Genomic DNA, 18,075 nt, shown 5'->3' with positions numbered 1-18,075 from the left:
TCTTCATGTTGGGTCATGACTTTTCCGACATCCAATAGTATAGGAAAACAGCCCTTTAGTATTTGTTGCTCTCTTTCTTAGTATTCTTCCATCTGTCCCCTCAGCATCTTTTTTAAAAATTGACACATAGTAACTATACGCGTTCATGGTGATAGTGTTCTTTTTCAGTATATGAATACAATGTGTGATGATCAAGTGAGGATAATAAGCACACACGTTGTTTCTAACATTTATTATTACTTTGTGTGAGGAGCATTCAAAATCTTCTACATATTCTGAAATATATGTTAGTGCTAATGATCAGTATCTTATTGTACTATAGAAATATAGAAGTTATTCCTTTTACCTAATTGTAATTTTTTAATCTATTAACCAACTTCTTTCCATCTACTCTCCCTGCTCTGCTTCTCAAATAGTAATCTATTTTTTTTCTGCATCTTTGAGAAATTATTGTTGGAGTTCTCTTGTCTTTGGTAATATTTTGGGGTTTTATATCAGGGCACTCTAGAATGAATTAATATGTCCTGTATTCGTGAATCAATAAAATTTAAATAATCAATATCCTACTTTTATGAGCTCAAATCCTTTCATTACATCCCATCACTTATAATTTTGTTGTTGCTTGACTTTACAAAAAAATTAATATACTACAAAATTTTCAGTTACTATCTATGCACAAATTAATCCCTTCAAAATAAATTATTTGTTAAAAATAAATTTGCATATGTTCAGGGGTTTTTTTAATCATAAGTTCTGAGTTTAAATAGTTATAAAGGAAAATCTGCTTTTAATTATGTATTGACATTATTTAAAAAACTAATAGATTGTAGTTGTTACCGGATTTCTTTTTTACAGAGATTATTAATTATAGGGCATGTGCACTTGCTAAAGAGACAGAGAGAGACAAAGAGAAAGAAAGCAAGAAATCACCCCTCAGTGGGGTGGCCACACTATAATCTCTTCTCTTCCATTCTTCTCTTGGGATCTTGGGCATGCATACACCTGTGTCCAGTGTGAATTTTAAGCCACTAGGCCCAGGACTTGAACCATGATAAACTACGTGAGAGTCCAATGATGTAACCATTATGTCATCTCCTGGTCCCAGTTGGTACAGGATTCTGGTTTGGTGGAAAGTTGGACTCGACTAGTTAGGTCTATGTGGCTCAACGGTGTTTTCTAATTTGAAGTTTTATTTAGGTAATATTTTCTAACTCATACAGGATTAATTACTCTTTTTTGATTTGGGTCCAAAAATAAATATAGATGAAGGTGAGAGCTATTTTTGTTCCTTGATAATATTTTTATATCTGTGTGTGTGTATATATACATATATGTATGTGTGTGTGTGTGTGTATGTATATATATATATATATATATGTAGACAGACACATATATAGTGCATTATATATTTGTGTTTTAAACATATGTGTATGTGTGTGTGTGTGTGTGTGTGTGTGTATGTAAAATGTAATTGTGAACAGAAAATAGTTTTGGTCTTAGGTTCCTGAACAGAATGAATATTGACAGTATAATGATATAGTCATCATATTTACATTCTATATTATGAGACTCCTTATCATGTCTTTGAAAACATATGCAAATAAAATGCATATTCAATAGGAATCTTCTTTTTAGCCTGAGTGTTTGGTTTAAACACAATGGTAATTAAAATGGATGGATACCACATGGCACTTTGACTCCCAAAAGGCAACTTGAGGAAAGTACTATTGTGATCAGTTAGTTCTGAGGCTTATTTCTAGGGTGGGTGGGGGGGAGAAAGAAAATGGAGGAGTAGGAATTGTGGCATGACAATGGTGCCTTTTACTTTCTTTTTACTTTCTTTTGCCCTCTCTTTCTTTTTACTTACTTTTTACTTTCTTTTGCCCTCTCTCTCTTTCTTTCCATGAATGCATGCATCCTCTGGCAAAAACTGAGAGAGAGAGAGAGAGAGAGAGAGAGAGAGAAAGAAAGGAGAGGAAAGGGGAGGGAAGAGGAAAGGAAGAGAGGAAGGAAAGGAGAGGAGAGGAGAGGAGAGGAGAGGAGAGGAGAGGAGAGGAGAGGAGAGGAGAGGAGAGAGGATGAGGTTTAAGAAAATCAAGTATAGAAGTACCCAAGTTTGCTTCAAGAAAAACAACTAAGTGATGGACATGAGGCATGATATTTTGGTGTTGTATGGTATCTGCTATTCACATTCATCTGACTGTCCTCTAAATCAAATACACAAAGAAAGAATATTTGACAAAACTTACAAGGCTCTTCAGAGACAAACACACATTATAAGATGTTGACGGGATCCCTAAATACCCCTACTGTAGCACCAATATAATGAACTCTATTTCCCACAGCACGATATTCATCACTGCATGCTGGTGTAAAGTTTTTTCCTGCCTGTGAAATTTCTTAAGGAGATATTTTATAAATAAAAGTATCTATAGGGACCAGCAGTTAGCGTAACGTCTATGTCACGGAACTCCCATGTAGTCGACTGCAGTTCGAGTCCCAGACCCAGTGGCTCAAACTCACGCCGGGCGCATGTGTATGCGTGCCCAAGATCCCGAGAGGAGAATGGAGGAGAAGAGATTGCAGCGTGGCCATCCCCCCTGGGGAGTGATTTCTCACTTTCTGTCTCTCTGTCTCTGTTTTTATGGCGAGCGCACGCGCCCTATAGCAAAAACCTCTCAAAAAAAAAAAAAAAGTATCTGTAAATGACTATTATTGAGGTATATATAAATAAAATAAGGTGTTGTTTTTTTAAGGTACATTGTTCTTTTAGACACACTAACCAATTGTGCTTTGTTTTAGGTTTCCTCAAGAACTGAACATGGGAAAAATAAGTGCTGAGATTATGTGGACTCTTTTTGCTCTGGATATGAAATATGCACTAGAAGGTAATTACAAATACCTATACTTAGCAGAAAACCTGTTTTAGTTAAATTGTGATTTTTGTCTTCTAGACTTTAAATGATACATTAAAATATTGACTTTTGTGATACATGAAGTTCCAAGACTTATTTCTACATGGTAGGAAAATAAGTTTCAAAGTATTAAGTTTTACAAAGGAAATACAGTTTTAAATCAAGTAGTCTCAACTGAAAAGTTGAAATGCATGTTTCACTCACAGGACAAGGCTCAGACACAAGAATACTGAGGGCAGTTCATTTACCAAAGTCGTTCATAGTGAAGGGGTAAATGAGTAGTCTTAGTCCGGCTGCCTATCTACATGGACTTGGAAATAGTATCCCCAGGTAGATAGGTTAAAATCTGACCAAAGCTCACAGAGGGACAATGGCAAGTCTCTTCTCTAAAAACTCCACTCTCAGTAAGTCCAACTCATGCAAAGCAAGAGAAATATGGCTCTCAATTAAAAATTTTATAAATATTCTTTGAGTACCCACACTCAGAAACCAGTTGCCTATTCTCTGGGAATTAACAGACTTGTGAAAAATTTCTTTATATTTAAGAGAGGAAGGAAGGAAGGAAGGAAGGAAGGAAGGAAGGAAGGAAGGAAGGAAGGAAAGAAGGAAGGAAGGAAGAAAAAGTATGTGTGTGTGTGTGTGTGTGCATGTTAAGCTCCTAGATACTAAAAGTATCTATCATAGTACACTCAGTGTGAAGGATTTAAGAATGAACCAGACAGCCATGATCACTTCTCTCAACAGGATTATGGAAGAGGACTACAAGAAAGCAGATAACTGAAATACAGAGTAGTCTGGGGTAATGATGATGTGTCTGAAAAAGCACCTAAATCAGACATAGTGTGAAGAGCAAGATAAACTTTCTAGAGGAACTTTATCTAAGGAAATATTACCTTGATGAAGATCTAAGTAGGAGGAAGAATAGCTCCTGGTAGATGACAGAGCTTTAGCAATAAGAGTGAGCACAAGGTGCCTTTGAGAATAGAGAACTCAGAGGGCCTGATGAAGAAGCAGCAGTAAAAAGTGAGACTGGAGAGATTGGCAGGGACCAGCATACAGGTCCTTGTGGGTCACGGGTATGAGTTTGACTCACTGTAAAGAGAAATCAAGGACTATTGAAGGTTTTCAGCAGGGGTATGCCTGTTCAGATTTGTATTTTGACTGCAATGTATTGAATAGAAGATAGAATGATAGCATAAAACAGTTTTTTGTTTATTTGGGGTTTTTTTGTAATTCCTTTATATTTGGGGTTTTTAAAATTTTAATATATTTTATTTTCTTTTAATGTATTGTAAACATTCAATCTATGCATCACCTAGCTTGTAAAGTGAATTTTCCAACATGAATACATTCCTCATCAGTCCCATTGGGGATACTATACGTGTCCATTTCTGTACCCCATAAATGTCTTGCCTCGTTATTTCTCTCCTTAATGTTTTTCTTCAGACTCATCCTCTTCCCAACCTCTTCCCACACTGTATTCAGTTTCTATAACCATTTTCCATGTTTCTATGTCCTCTAACCTATGCTTTTAGCCATAGAGTGCTGACAGTTGGTATATGTTAAGTGGAGACATCTATGTCTCTCCTTCACAGCCTGGCTTGCTTCACTCAACAGTAAATATTACATATCCATCCACTTTCTGTCAAAAGCCAGGGCCTTTTTCTATGACTAAGTAGTATTCATAGAGTATATGTGCCACACTTTTTCAGTCCATTCTATTCATGGACATTTGGGTTGGTTTCATGTCTTAGCAATTTCAAATAATGCCACAGTAAACACTGACGTGCAAGCACTTTTCTGACTAAGCATTCTTCTATCCTTTGGGTAGATACCCAGGAGTGGGACTGCTGGATCATATGGTAGTTCTGTCTGTAGATATTTGGGGAATCTCCATATTGTTCTCCATAGTGGCTGGACCAATTTACATTCCCACCAGCAGTGTAGGGGAGTTCTCCTTTTACCACACCCCACTGGCACTTACCCCCCCCCTTTTTTTTTTTTAACCTTCAGCATTCTGACTGGAGTTAGGTGGTATCTCATCGTGGTTTTGATCTGCATCTCCCTTATAATGAAGAATGTTGAGCATTTTTTCATATGCCGTTTGGTTGTTTGTATGTCTTCCTTAGAAAGATTTTTGTTCAGCTCTTTTCCCTATCTTTTAATTGGGTTAATCAATTTTTTCAGGTACCTACTTGAGTTCCCTGTGTATTCTGGTTATCAGTCTCTCATCTGAGGACTAGTTTGCAAAAATATTCTCCTATTCCAAGGATTGTCAAGTCACACTAATTACTGTATGTGATATTTTGACTTCCTCTATTATAGCCTTTATCTCTAACAGTTTCATGTGATTCTTTTGTAAAGCATTAAATTCCTCTTTTAGATCTTGCATGAATTTCCTCACCTCCTAGAACTCTTCAACTCCTTTCTCCTTCCTCTTCAGCAGTTCCTTGTCTCTCTTCTCTTCCATCTCTGTAAGCTTTGCCATTATGAATGTTCTGAATTCTTTATCAGACATTTCCATGACTTCCATTGAACTGTGTGTGGATGAAGAGGAATTATCCTTTTCCCTTGGAGGAGAGGTATAGAAAATGGGCAACTTAATTGTAGGGACAAAGTCTGGAGTTGAGTTTTATATCCCAGAGTTCAATCTGGAAGATCGAACCTCAACAGAAACAGAAGAAAGATTGAGTACATGAGACTGAACTGATGAAACAGCATTCTGTGACTTGACTAAAATATTGCTGCTTTTCTTCTAAGCTTTGTTGTCCTGTTTTAAAGATTTTCGTCCTGTCTTCAGCTGTCAATAGATTCATGTACCTGCTATTTGAACAGAATACTAACCTGTTTCTAGGCTTTAAGTTTCAAAGAAATATCCTTACCAGTTCAAAACTGCTTTTCTTTAAACCATCAGCTGAACTTGCTATGGAAAGTAGTTAGATTACATACGATATTGTGTGATCAACAAAATTTTGGGGGAAAAGGAATTGAAGACAACTGTAGACAGCAGAGATAGTGTAATAAGAGAGTGGAATAGGGCAGAGGGTCAGACATGGGGTAAAAAAAAAATATATATATATGAAAGTAGAAATGGAATATTATGGATGATAACATGCATGATTAAGCCACTATGCAGTTTATTCTAGATGGGAAACCACATTTAGTATGTTGTGATGATGTTCAGGGGATGAATGTAAATTAATAAAAAAAAATTTTCAGAAGAAAAAAAAAAAAAGAAGTCTTTACTTACCTCAATGTCTCCCAGGGTTTCCCCAGTGTTTTCCACCAGTAGTTTTATAGTTTGAGCTCTTAGGTTTGGCTCTTTGATCCACTTTGAGTTGATTTTTATCAATGGTAGGAGTTAGGGGTTCAGATTCATCTTTGTTTGGGTGGATACTCAGTTTTTCCAGCACCGTTTGCTAAAGAGGTTTTCCTTTTTCCACTAGTACCCTTAGTCAAAGATCCATTGGATGTATGTTTGGGGGGTTATTTCTGGAGTCTCAAAAGTTCTTTGTCTTTTCTAGATATGTGAAGAATGTCTCTGGTACTTTGATTGGGATTGTGTTAAATATGTAGATTAATTTGGGTAGAATTGCCATTTTGATTATATTATTTCTTCCAGGAACATGGGATGTCCTTCCACTGTTTTGTGTCATTTTCAATTTCTTTTTTCAGCTTCTCATAGTTTTCCTTGTGGAGGTCTTTGACTTCTTTGGTAAGATTTATTCTTAGGAATCTTATACTTTTTGACACTATAGTAAATGGAATTTCTTCATTTTTTTTCTCAGTCTGCTTGCTGTTCATATATAGAAATGCTATAGATTTTTGTATGCTGATTTTGTATCCTGGGTTGTATTTTTTTTTTCTTTTTAAAATCTACTCTGTCTCTTGATTGGAGAATTTAATCCATTAACATTCAATGTTATTATCGATATTTCTGGTCTTGTCCCTACCATTAAGTTGGCCATTTTCTTGGTTGTTTTTTATTCTCTTATTTCTGTCTGTCCCTTCCTTAATTTCCCTGGTATAGCACTTTCTTCAGAGTTTCTTGAAGAGCTGGTCTGGTGTTGGCAAATTCTTTCAGGTTTTGTTTGAGAAGATTTTTATACTTTTTTTCCATATGAAGCATAATCTTGCCAAATATAATAATCTTGGTTGAAACTGTTTCTCTCTTCACACTCTCAATATCTCTTCCCACACTTTCTTTGCTTGCATTGTTTTCATTGAAAGGTCCAGTGTTAGTCTGATGGGATAATCTTTATAAGTCACTTGATGTTTCTCTCTTGCCAATTTTAGGATCTTATCTTTATCTGCAGTTTTGGCCAGTCTAGCTATGATGTGCTGTGTAGAGGATCTTGGATTGATTCTATTTGAGTTCCGTGGTATTTCTTGAGTCTGGATGTTTGCATGCTTCTCTAGTCTTGGAAAGTTTTCTTTCATGATTTTATGGAATTTAGTTTCAATGTCCTTATTAGTTTCTTCACCTATCAGGATACCAATTATTCACATGATTGGAGGTTTAATGAAATCTAGTATTTCTTGTATAATATCCTCATTTTTGTTTGTTATTTTTTTCTTTTTGGTGGTTTTTCCTTAGGTTAGAGATATTGTCTTCTATGTCCAAGATTCGCTTTTTTGCTGCTTTACCTTGGGAATATTCCAATTTATTTAATTGTCTTCTCCTTTAAAACAAAATATTCACAATTGACCAAAGGACCAGGCAATGGGCATAACGTTTCCACCCGCACTCTAGAGAAATGTAGCTGTCGTAACCATTCTGAGGTGGCGCTGTCTGCCAGTGCACATTGGTTGGGGCAAGGTCTCAGTCTTTACTTGTACAGAAACATTTGTGCAACTACTATAATGCTTTATTTTATGTTTATCTATACTTTAAAAAATAAAGCGTGGGCCACTATGAAATGCACTGCTCAAGAGAAGCTAGATCCCACATGGTGATCACAGTTCAAAACCCTGGTCCAATTAGTCTGAAACAAGTTATGCACAGGCAGGAGTCCCAAGATCAAACAAGCTGAGGACTAGAGGAAAGGGATCATGTTATAAGAGACCCAGAGGAGAGTACTCAATTCTCTCTTCACTTTCATGTGCATGTGTACGTGCTCCACCATAAATAGAGAAAAAAATAGTAACAAGTAGTTTTAGATAGTTAATAATTGTAAATATTGGATTTGCAGGTGCCAGGAAGGTTAAGGCACTGAATCCCATGTGGCTATGAGATTTGTGTCCCAGATCCCATGGCTTAGAAATCACACTGGTGCATGTGTGTGCATGCCCAAAATCCTCAGAGGAGACTGGAAAAGAAGGGATTGCAGTGTGGCCATACCTCACCCAGGAGGAGGGATGATTTCTTACTTTCTATCTCTCTCTGTTTCTCTCTCTCTCTCACACACACACATATGCCCTATAACAAAAATTTAAAAAAATAAATTAGTGTTAACATAATCAGAAACTTGATCAGAATCTTATTATAGGTTGATAATTCTGTACTCAGTTCAAAACAGTAACCAAGGTCCAGGGGTGACACAGTGGTAACACAACAGGACCTAGATGGGAAAGGTCCTCGGTTTGAATCTAGGGAACTCTCCAAACATGCCAGGTACACACCTGTGCCCATGATCCAGGCTGGTTGAAACTGGGAATGTCTCTTTTTCTCATGGAAGTAATGAGTAAAAGAACCTCAGAATGAAGTAAAATAGCAACCGAAAGTGCTGTGATTGTATTATCATAAAGTGGTCCTAGTGATTGACGGGTAATCATTTTGTGATTATCTTAGTTTTCTGGAGACAAGAATCTCCTTCTTAAAGTAATTTTTATTTGTTTAACTTGTTTTTCTTTTTTGAAAGTTTGCTATAGGCTACATGCACTTGAGAGAGAGAGAGAGAGAAGTAGAGAGGTAAGGAAAGTAAGAAAAGCACCCCCAAGGAGGTTGACCACGGTTCCGTCCCTTTTCCTGCATTCTCCTTTCAGGATTTTAGGGACACGTGCATATGCTCAGTGTGTTTCTGAAGCTGCTAGTCCAGGACTTGAACCTCGCAGTCACCTATGTGAGATCCAGCTACTTTAACTACCATGGCACCAGTTGATCCCTTGTTTGACCCCTTGTTTAAATGTCAGTTTTAGTGAGTATAAATGACATGCCATGCAGTTCACCTGTTTAAAGTATGCAATTCAACAGTTGTTGCATATACACATTTACATGTTTTTGCAGGCAGGCATAATTAATAAAGTAAGGGAGTTGCTTGAATTGCAGCTCATGGTTTATGCATCTTCTTCCGTTAGAGGAAGAGGCTTTTTTATATGCAAGTCCTGTAATTGTCATCTTTGTGTTCATTGAAACTTAGCAGAAACTCAATATGTGTTTGTTTACTTGAGCAAATTGCAAATAGAACAACCCTATACAAAAAAACTTGAAGGCATGGCTAGAATACCTACCATGTCCAAGCTAAACATTTAGGTATTACAAATTAGAAGATAACAAAAGCTATGAGAATTGGAGGAACATGATTCAGAAAGCTTTAGCAATTAATAGCTATACAACCTCTGCAATTAAGGCATAACCTCTCCAAACTTTAGTTTTCTTATCTGTAAAATGATACTAGTTCCCAGGTTGGTGTGAGAATCAAATAATATTTTAATACATTTTGCAAACTTTAAAGCACTATGATAATGAAGAGGAATGCTGTTATTATTATGTAATGAGAGGAAGACCTTGTCAAAGTCTCAAAATAGTCTCCTTTACAATTAAATGAAGATTTTAAATCCTAGGAGAAAGTTTAGGAATACAGGTAACCTATTTACCATTTCTACCCTCTCCCCTTTTATAGTTTCAATCTAACAGGTAACTTCAAAAAAATTTTTTTTGAATGTGTCATGAGTAACAATTATTAGAGAAAAATTAGGACAAAGTATCTTACAGAGTAGAGGACATACACTTAAAAGCATTCCTCTGGCAAGTTCTTTTCCACATTGATAGTAATGTTCTTACTCTCCCTACTTGTCTTGCAGAACATTGTTAAAATTAATTGACTGTGGAGTAGCACTTCAGGCTGCTGACCTAAAAAGACTCAGTATTGTTATTATATAATTTGGGCTACATAGTTCATCTTGTGATTAAAGCAGCTAAGTCTACTTGTGAGCAACCTTTGATGAAGTCAGGTCAAGAGAGGAGAACCAGTTAGAATTTATGGGCTTGTGGCCTTTGATGCAGTTTTTTGCCTTATCCCATCAATTCATCAACATCTATGAAAGAAATAATCTAAATAAAAATAAAACAATTTTCCTCCAACTTTACTTAACCTATATGAGTTCACTTATTTTGTTTTCACATTGGACATAATCACCTTATGGGTTTCCTGAAAGGTAGCTGATGTGATTACTATAGTAATAAAACCATGATCAACTATCTTATGGATTTTTAAAATGATATGTTTACTGTTAAAAAAAGGAAATTAAGGGGGGAAATTATTCAAAAATATCTTATTTTATATTGAGAATCAGTTTTGTGGAATTTTTTTTTTCATGAGAGTGTGAGAGAGAGAAATATTTTTTGACAAGGTCTTACCTCCTGCCCCAGACTCCCAGCTAGCTAGGACCACAGGTGTGTACCACCCACCCAGCATGTTGAGATTGGGCTGGAAACCAATCCCAGACCTGCCATGTGGCTTCAGTCATTGTGTAGCTGCACCCTCCTGCTTGAACCATCATGGCTGGTCTGATTTTACAGAATTTTAAGAGTTTATTCTGAAGGTTTCTACAGTCTTGACCCTAGCAAGTATAAACGTGTTTATTAGAAAGTTAGAGCTAGGTTGAAGTTAAGCTCTGCTACTTTCCATATACTTAGGTAGCTATGATTTTGGACAATTTATTAAACTCACTAAGCCTGAGTTTCCATATTTGCATACTAGAAATTGAAATACCTACCATATAAGCTTGTGAAGATTGGGGCTTGCAGATGGCATAGTAAGGAGCTGGACTCCCACATGGTTGACTATGATTTGAACCCCAGACCCAATGGCTTGAGAATCACGCCAAGCTTACGTGTGTGTGTGTGTGTGTGTGTGTGCCTAGAATCCCAAGAGGAGAGTGGAGAAGGAATTGAAGTGGGATGATCCTCTCTGGGGGTTGACTTCTCACTTGCCCCCCTCTCTGTCTTCTCTGTCTTGTTCACATGCCCTATGGCAAAAGCCTAAAAGAAAGAAAAAGAAAGAAAGAAAGAAAGAGAGAGAGAGAGAGAGAGAGAGAGAGAGAGAGAGAGAGAGAGAGAGAGAGAGAGAGAGAGAGAGAGAGAGAGAGAGAGAGAGAGAGAGAGAGAGAGAGAGAGAGAGAGAGAGAGAGAGAGAGAGAGAGAGAGAGAGAGAAAAGAGAGAGAAAGATACAGAGAGACAGACATGAGTATGTGTGGGGAAATAATTTTTTAGTAGTTAATAAATACTCAGTGAATACTAGTCATTATGATCATCTTCAGGAGTATAATTTCTTGTAGTAAACAAGAATTTGGGAACAATTTGTAGAACCACTAAAATGTCTACATACCTATAAGTGACTAAAATATTTCATTGACGTGATGGTTAGTTTTGGGTGTCAACCTGACTGCACTAAGGGATATCTAGAAAATGCATTAATCTGGGTGTGTCATGGGGCTGTTTCTGGAAGGGATTAACATACACGTCTGAGTAGGCTAGATAGGAAGACCTGACATCAGTGTGAGTGGACATGGTCTGTATAACAGGCCTAGGAAGAGAAAATACAGAAGATTAATTGGTCTCTGGTATGACAGAACAAGATAGATCTGTTTGTTCAGATGTCAAAACTCACTCACTTGCCTTCACAATCCTGGATTTACACCAGTGCCTACCCACCACCCCAGCGACATGGCCCCTGGGTTCTCAGACTGTGAGCTTGATCTCTGCCTTGCCTCCTCTGAGGCCTTAGGACTAGACTAGTTTGCAGGCGGCCTATTGTAGGGCTTCTCAGCAGGCATAACTGCATGAGCCAGTTTCCCTAATTAATCCATATGTATCCTATTGGCTCTGTCTTCCTAGAGAAACTTGACTACTATCATTGGTAGTGCCAATTGACCTCAGACATTGTAATTTGTCATCTTGGTAGTGACTGAACTTGGTTGCCTGACAATTCCTAAATTAAGACAGTTTCTGTTTAGGACCCTGGCTTTGTAACACATGTTTATATCTTCAAAATCTTTATTAAGAATAAATCCTATCAAGTGACAAGATAGTGACTGGATTTGGATCCACAAAGATTAAGGTATTTTCAAATTAATAGCTCTGGAAAAGAGTGCTTGTGAGTCTTTAAAACATTGATTCTTAAGCTGAGGTGTTTAAACTTCAAGTCATATCCTGAAATTCCATCCACATTTGGAAGTGAGTGGACTGAACAGAATGGTGTCTAAGGCATTTACCAAATGTCAGATAAATTTTTGAATTAAACAGTAATTGAGTCACTGAAAATAAATTAACTTAAAATGGCTATTTTACCTAATTAATTTAGGCAGAGATTAGATTACTTATAATATACAAAATATAATCATCTTTCATCTGGCATTAGTGACATCTCCTAGACCTGTGTTCTTCAAACTTGCACAGCAATTACTTGACAATCTTATTAAAATGCAGATTCTGATTGGATAGGCCTAGAGTTGGGGGTATATTTTCTTCAAGTCTGACAAAATCTGAGGTGATGTCCAGGTGGCCGTTGATACACTACACACTAAGCAGTGCCGAGGCTATAACATAGTAATTAAAAGTGATGTCTCAGTCCTGATCATTTTGTCTTTTGATCACCAGTCTGTTGTTTGATGCTTAGGTATCATGTTGAACCTCATTAATTGGTGAAGAGTCTTAGATTGGCGTTGTAATTTTTTCAGTGTTTTACCTTCCTAACATGCACAACTTTGCCCTCACAGTTACCACATGCTGACTTTTCTTAATGTCTTCATTTTAAAAACCTTCTGGAGGTGCTTTACTCCCCTCACAATTATTTTTAGGGGTGTCTTCTTTCTGTTGCCCTTTACACAAATATAGGTTTCGGATCACCTACTGAATTAAAGAATATTGTCTTTGGCAAAGGTCATTATCATTATAAGGATAATGAGGACACAAAGACATGTTACATTCTTCCTGATCTTGTTGACTATCTCGTTTATACCAGAAGAACAGATCTGTGGCCTATTCTTATACTTAACATCTTCAATCTACCTCATATTGATCTACCTGGGACTGTAGTTTTATACTTAGCATCTTTGTGGTTTACCTGCTGATCTTCATCTACTCACACAATTCACAGTTTGCTAATTTATTGTGGATAAAATGTTGTGGATAGAAGAGAGACTGAGCAGTTTGTAAAGGTTCTCTCTGGTATCCTTTTCATACAGCAGGGGTTCTCAGTCTGGTTGCTTTTTCCCTTATTTACAACATACATCAGAGATACAGAGACTCCTATCAGTAATAGAGATGTCAGTGGTTCTTAACTGCGGAGAAATGGCTATGGCTTTCTTTCATCCTGTTGAGAATCATCAATACTACCCCTGCTTAGAAACATACAGCTCTTTACTGACTCAAATGAATAACACCATACTTACTGGAGAAAATACTAGCTTTAATGCATATAGTCTGATACCTGAAGAAACTCTATCTTATATTTCATATGACTAATAATTGAGTAATTTTCCTATTGTGAAAGCTATTTGCTAAGAGTTAGGTACTTTTAGCTTTGACAACCAGGATCACAGAAACAGTTAAACACTCCTTTATGACATTTCTCCATCCCTAATGTTATAAAATAAGCATCAAAATAACCCAATTGCCTTAGATAAGAATAAGCAAGTTACGATTGACTTACCTCCAAAGTCAGCAAATCTACATCATAAACTCTGTATCCCAATAGCTCCTCAATAGTTTTGTTTTCTATGCTCCTGGCTAATATCCTTGTTCAGGAGCATCACCTGTCTTGTTTTCCCTTGTGCTGATATGCTTCTTTCTTGTGGATAACTCTCTGGCCACTAGATAAAGTTTAGACTCCTCAGCATAATCTGCAGCCAGTAACCTACATTCCTTTCTGTGCCTGATTTCAGACTGATCGCCTAACATTTCCCCCCATATACACTGTATGTACTCTTACTAAATACAGTTTTAGAAAGTTTTTCTTAAATCCTTATGTAAGTTTCTTCCTCAAAATATTGTAAAAACAGTGTTTCCCATCACAACCACATGGCCCTGTCCCTAAGTTCCCTGCTTGGCAAAGTCTCATGTAGTCAACAAAGTCCAGCTCAAATGTTATTTCTGCCAAGTTTTTCCAAGATTCCCAGAGAGGAACAGGCATTCCTTTTTTATTCTCACATCATACTTCCTATTATAGCATTTATTGTTTGCCTTACAAATGCATCACCCACCATACCATGCACTGTTATTCATCTTTGTATGAATGTTTCTGTGCTCCCCTTATTGTGAAATTTAATGGCATGTATTATGCACCAATGAATGTGGGCATGATATCAGCCATATGTGTAAACAGGCAAAATGTAGCTATATGTTCTATTCTCAAACCCTAAGTTTTAGTCATAACCCAGTATGATCACACAAATTTAACCAAATAATTTATATAAAAGAGAATTTATTTTAGATATGTAGTTCCAATTATTGCATATGATATATTATCATAGCATTTCTATGACATATATAATAGAGATGTGAAAAAAAACCCCTAAATTACGTTTAATATACCTGTATAGACTGTGTGTGTACACATGAACACACACATGCATTTGGTGCTGTTGCGACATATATAATAGAGATGTGAAAAAAAACCCCTAAATTACGTTTAATATACCTGTATAGACTGTGTGTGCATGTGTACACATGAACACACACATGCATTTGTTGCTGTTGCAAGAGAGAATAGTGAGTTTAAAATTAAGTACAAGCTTCTCTTCTGTTAACTCCCTCTAATTTGTATTAACATACATTTAAACAGAATTCCAAGTTTAGGTAAATGAACATAAGAAAACAGATTTAAAACAAAATGGTTACAAATTCTCAATATTTTTTACTACATAAAATGAAATTCTCATTTAAATTTGCAAAGGTAGGTCACATGAGTCATCTCATGAACTTGTATGATTTCTGGAATAATGTATCAATTTAAAAGAGACCATTAGTTTAATTAGGAAATTATATGTGATATTTGTCCCCACTCCCCTAAAACAAAGGCAAGAGTGAAATCCATTAACTGATGCTTCTTAAGTTTTCCTAATTCACTAAGCCAGTGGTCATCAAGGCATTGTTCCCATTTCAGCAGCAACAACATCACCAAGGAAGTTTTTAGAAATACAAATTATTGGGTCTTACTTGAAATCTACTGATTCAGATTGGGGCCTAGCAAATATATTTTCAAAGGAGAGCTCCAGGTGATTCTGATGCATGCTAAAGTTTGAAAATTGCTCATCTAGAAAAATAGTCAGCATAGTCCTTCATTCATTGTTGCTCTGGACATGCATTTATTTTTTTAAAACATAGTAGGGCAGAAACATGTCCTTTCTGAAACAGTATACTTAAATATCAATATAGAAAAAGACGAACCTAACAGACATATAGACCATCCCATCTAATAGCTATAAGATACACATTCTTCTCAACTACACATAGAACATTCTCCAGGTCATATGTTGGCCCTGGCCCACAAAAATATGTTAACAAATTTTAAAAGATGGATATCATATCAAGTATATATTTTTTTTACCACAGAGGTACCAAACTAGAATTAATAACAGGAAGACTATTAGACAACTCATAAATATGTGAAATTCAACAACCAATTAAGCTACCAATAGGCCAAAGAAGAAATCAATAGAGAAATCAAAAAGTATTTTTTAAGAGGTTTTTGCCTTAGGGGATGTGTACTTATGGGGAGAGAGAGAGAGAGGCAGAGATAGTGAGAGGGAAAGCAAGAAATCAACCCTCCAGGGGGCTGCTGATACCACAATCCCTTTTCCTCCATTCTCCTCCTGGCATCTCAGGCATGCATGCACATGTGCCTGGCATGATTTTCAAACCACTGGATCTGGGACTTGAACCACAGCCAGCCATGTGGGAGTCTAATGACATAACCATTATGCCATCTGCTGGTCCCCTCAAAAGCATTTTGAGACAAACAAAAACTGAGGCACAAAATACCAAAACCAGGTTCTAAGAGGAAAGTTTTTAGCAACAAACACCCACATTAAAGCAAAAGTAAGATAATAAATAACCTCAAAGACTTGGGAAAAAGTAGGGCTAAAGTTAGCTAAAGAAACATATATGTCAAAGGAAAAATAAATAAAATAGAAAATAGAAAAATTATTAAAAAAATCAGTAAAACTAAAAGGTGATTTAAAAAAAAAAAGGTAAGCAAAATCATTAAATATTTAGTGAGACTAACCAAGAGGAAAGGAGATAAGACTCAAATAAATAAAATTATACATGAAAGATGAGACAACTAATACCACAGACCAATTAAGCTACCAATAGGCCAAAGAAGAAATCAATAGAGAAATCAAAAAGTATTTTTTAAGAGGTTTTTGCCTTAGGGGATGTGTACTTATGGGGAGAGAGAGAGAGGCAGAGATAGTGAGAGGGGAAGCAAGAAATCAACCCTCCAGGGGGCTGCTGATACCACAATCCCTTTTCCTCCATTCTCCTCCTGGCATCTCAGGCATGCATGCACATGTGCCTGGCATGATTTTCAAACCACTGGATCTGGGACTTGAACCACAGCCAGCCATGTGGGAGTCTAATGACATAACCATTATGCCATCTGCTGGTCCCCTCAAAAGCATTTTGAGACAAACAAAAACTGAGGCACAAAATACCAAAACCAGGTTCTAAGAGGAAAGTTTTTAGCAACAAACACCCACATTAAAGCAAAAGTAAGATAATAAATAACCTCAAAGACTTGGGAAAAAGTAGGGCTAAAGTTAGCTAAAGAAACATATATGTCAAAGGAAAAATAAATAAAATAGAAAATAGAAAAATTATTAAAAAAATCAGTAAAACTAAAAGGTGATTTAAAAAAAAAAGGTAAGCAAAATCATTAAATATTTAGTGAGACTAACCAAGAGGAAAGGAGATAAGACTCAAATAAATAAAATTATACATGAAAGATGAGACAACTAATACCACAGAAATGCTAATGATATGAGAGATTGCTATAAGTAATTATACAACAACCAGTCACAACACCGGAAAGAACAAATTCTTAGAAACATATAACATACTGAAAAGTTCCTGCATAGCAAATAATTATCAACAAAATTTAAAAAGAACATATGGAATGAGAGAAAATATTTGCAAGCCATACGATATTCAAAATATATAAGGAATTCATACAACTAAATAGAAATAAATAAATAAATAAGTAAATAATTAACCAAGGACATGAACTTTTTTTTTCCAAAGAAGACACAAATGGCTGAAGTATATGAAAATGTTCTCAACATCACTAATCATCAGAGAAATAAAAACTAAAACCACAATGAGTTTCACCTCATAATTGTCAGGGTGACTGTTATTAAAGAGACAAAAGATAAGAGTTGATGGGACCAGCAGTTAGCTTAATGGCTATGTAGCTGAACTTCCATTTAGCCAAAGGTGGTTCGAGTCCCGGACCTGGTGGCTTAAACTCACGCCAGGCGCGTGTGCGTGTGTGCCCAAGATCCCAAGAGGAGAAGGGATTGCAGCGTGGCCATCGCCCCTGTGGGTTGATTTTTCGCTTTCTATCTCTGTCTTTCTGGCAAGCGCATGTGCCCTATAGTAAAAAAACCCTCTCCAAAAAAAAAAAAAAAAAAAGATAAGAGTTGGTGAGGCAAGTTGTACATGGTTGATAGGAATGTAAATTAGTATATTCATTATGTTTGTACAAACATAATATACAAACATATTCATTATGGAAAACAGTATGGAGAGTTTTTTAAAAATTAAAAATACAATAATCATATAATGCAGCAATCCCACTTCTGAGTAAAGAGCCAAAGGAATTAAATCAGTAAGTCAAGGAGATGTTTGTGCCGCCATACTTATTGCAGTATTATTTATAATAACCAAGATATGGAAACAACCTAAGTTTATGTCAGTGGATGTATAGATAAGAATAT

General features: G+C 36.3%; 1 protein-coding gene across 1 annotated transcript in view; it reads left to right on the top strand.

Moving 5' to 3' along the window:
* Nucleotides 1–18,075, top strand: part of UNC13C (unc-13 homolog C) — a 656,973-nt gene that overhangs the window by 428,455 nt on the left and 210,443 nt on the right. The window contains exon 18 of the mRNA XM_006149494.1: nt 2,803–2,888. Within this exon, the coding sequence (XP_006149556.1) occupies nt 2,803–2,888 (86 nt within the window). The remainder of the gene's footprint in view (nt 1–2,802; nt 2,889–18,075) is intronic.

The sequence above is a fragment of the Tupaia chinensis genome, unplaced genomic scaffold, assembly GCF_000334495.1.
Source record: "Tupaia chinensis unplaced genomic scaffold, TupChi_1.0 Scaffold000266_1, whole genome shotgun sequence".
NCBI classification, from domain to species: domain Eukaryota; kingdom Metazoa; phylum Chordata; class Mammalia; order Scandentia; family Tupaiidae; genus Tupaia; species Tupaia belangeri.
The sequence above is the reverse complement of the archived record's forward strand: the minus strand, read 5'-3'. Positions and strand labels throughout refer to the sequence as shown.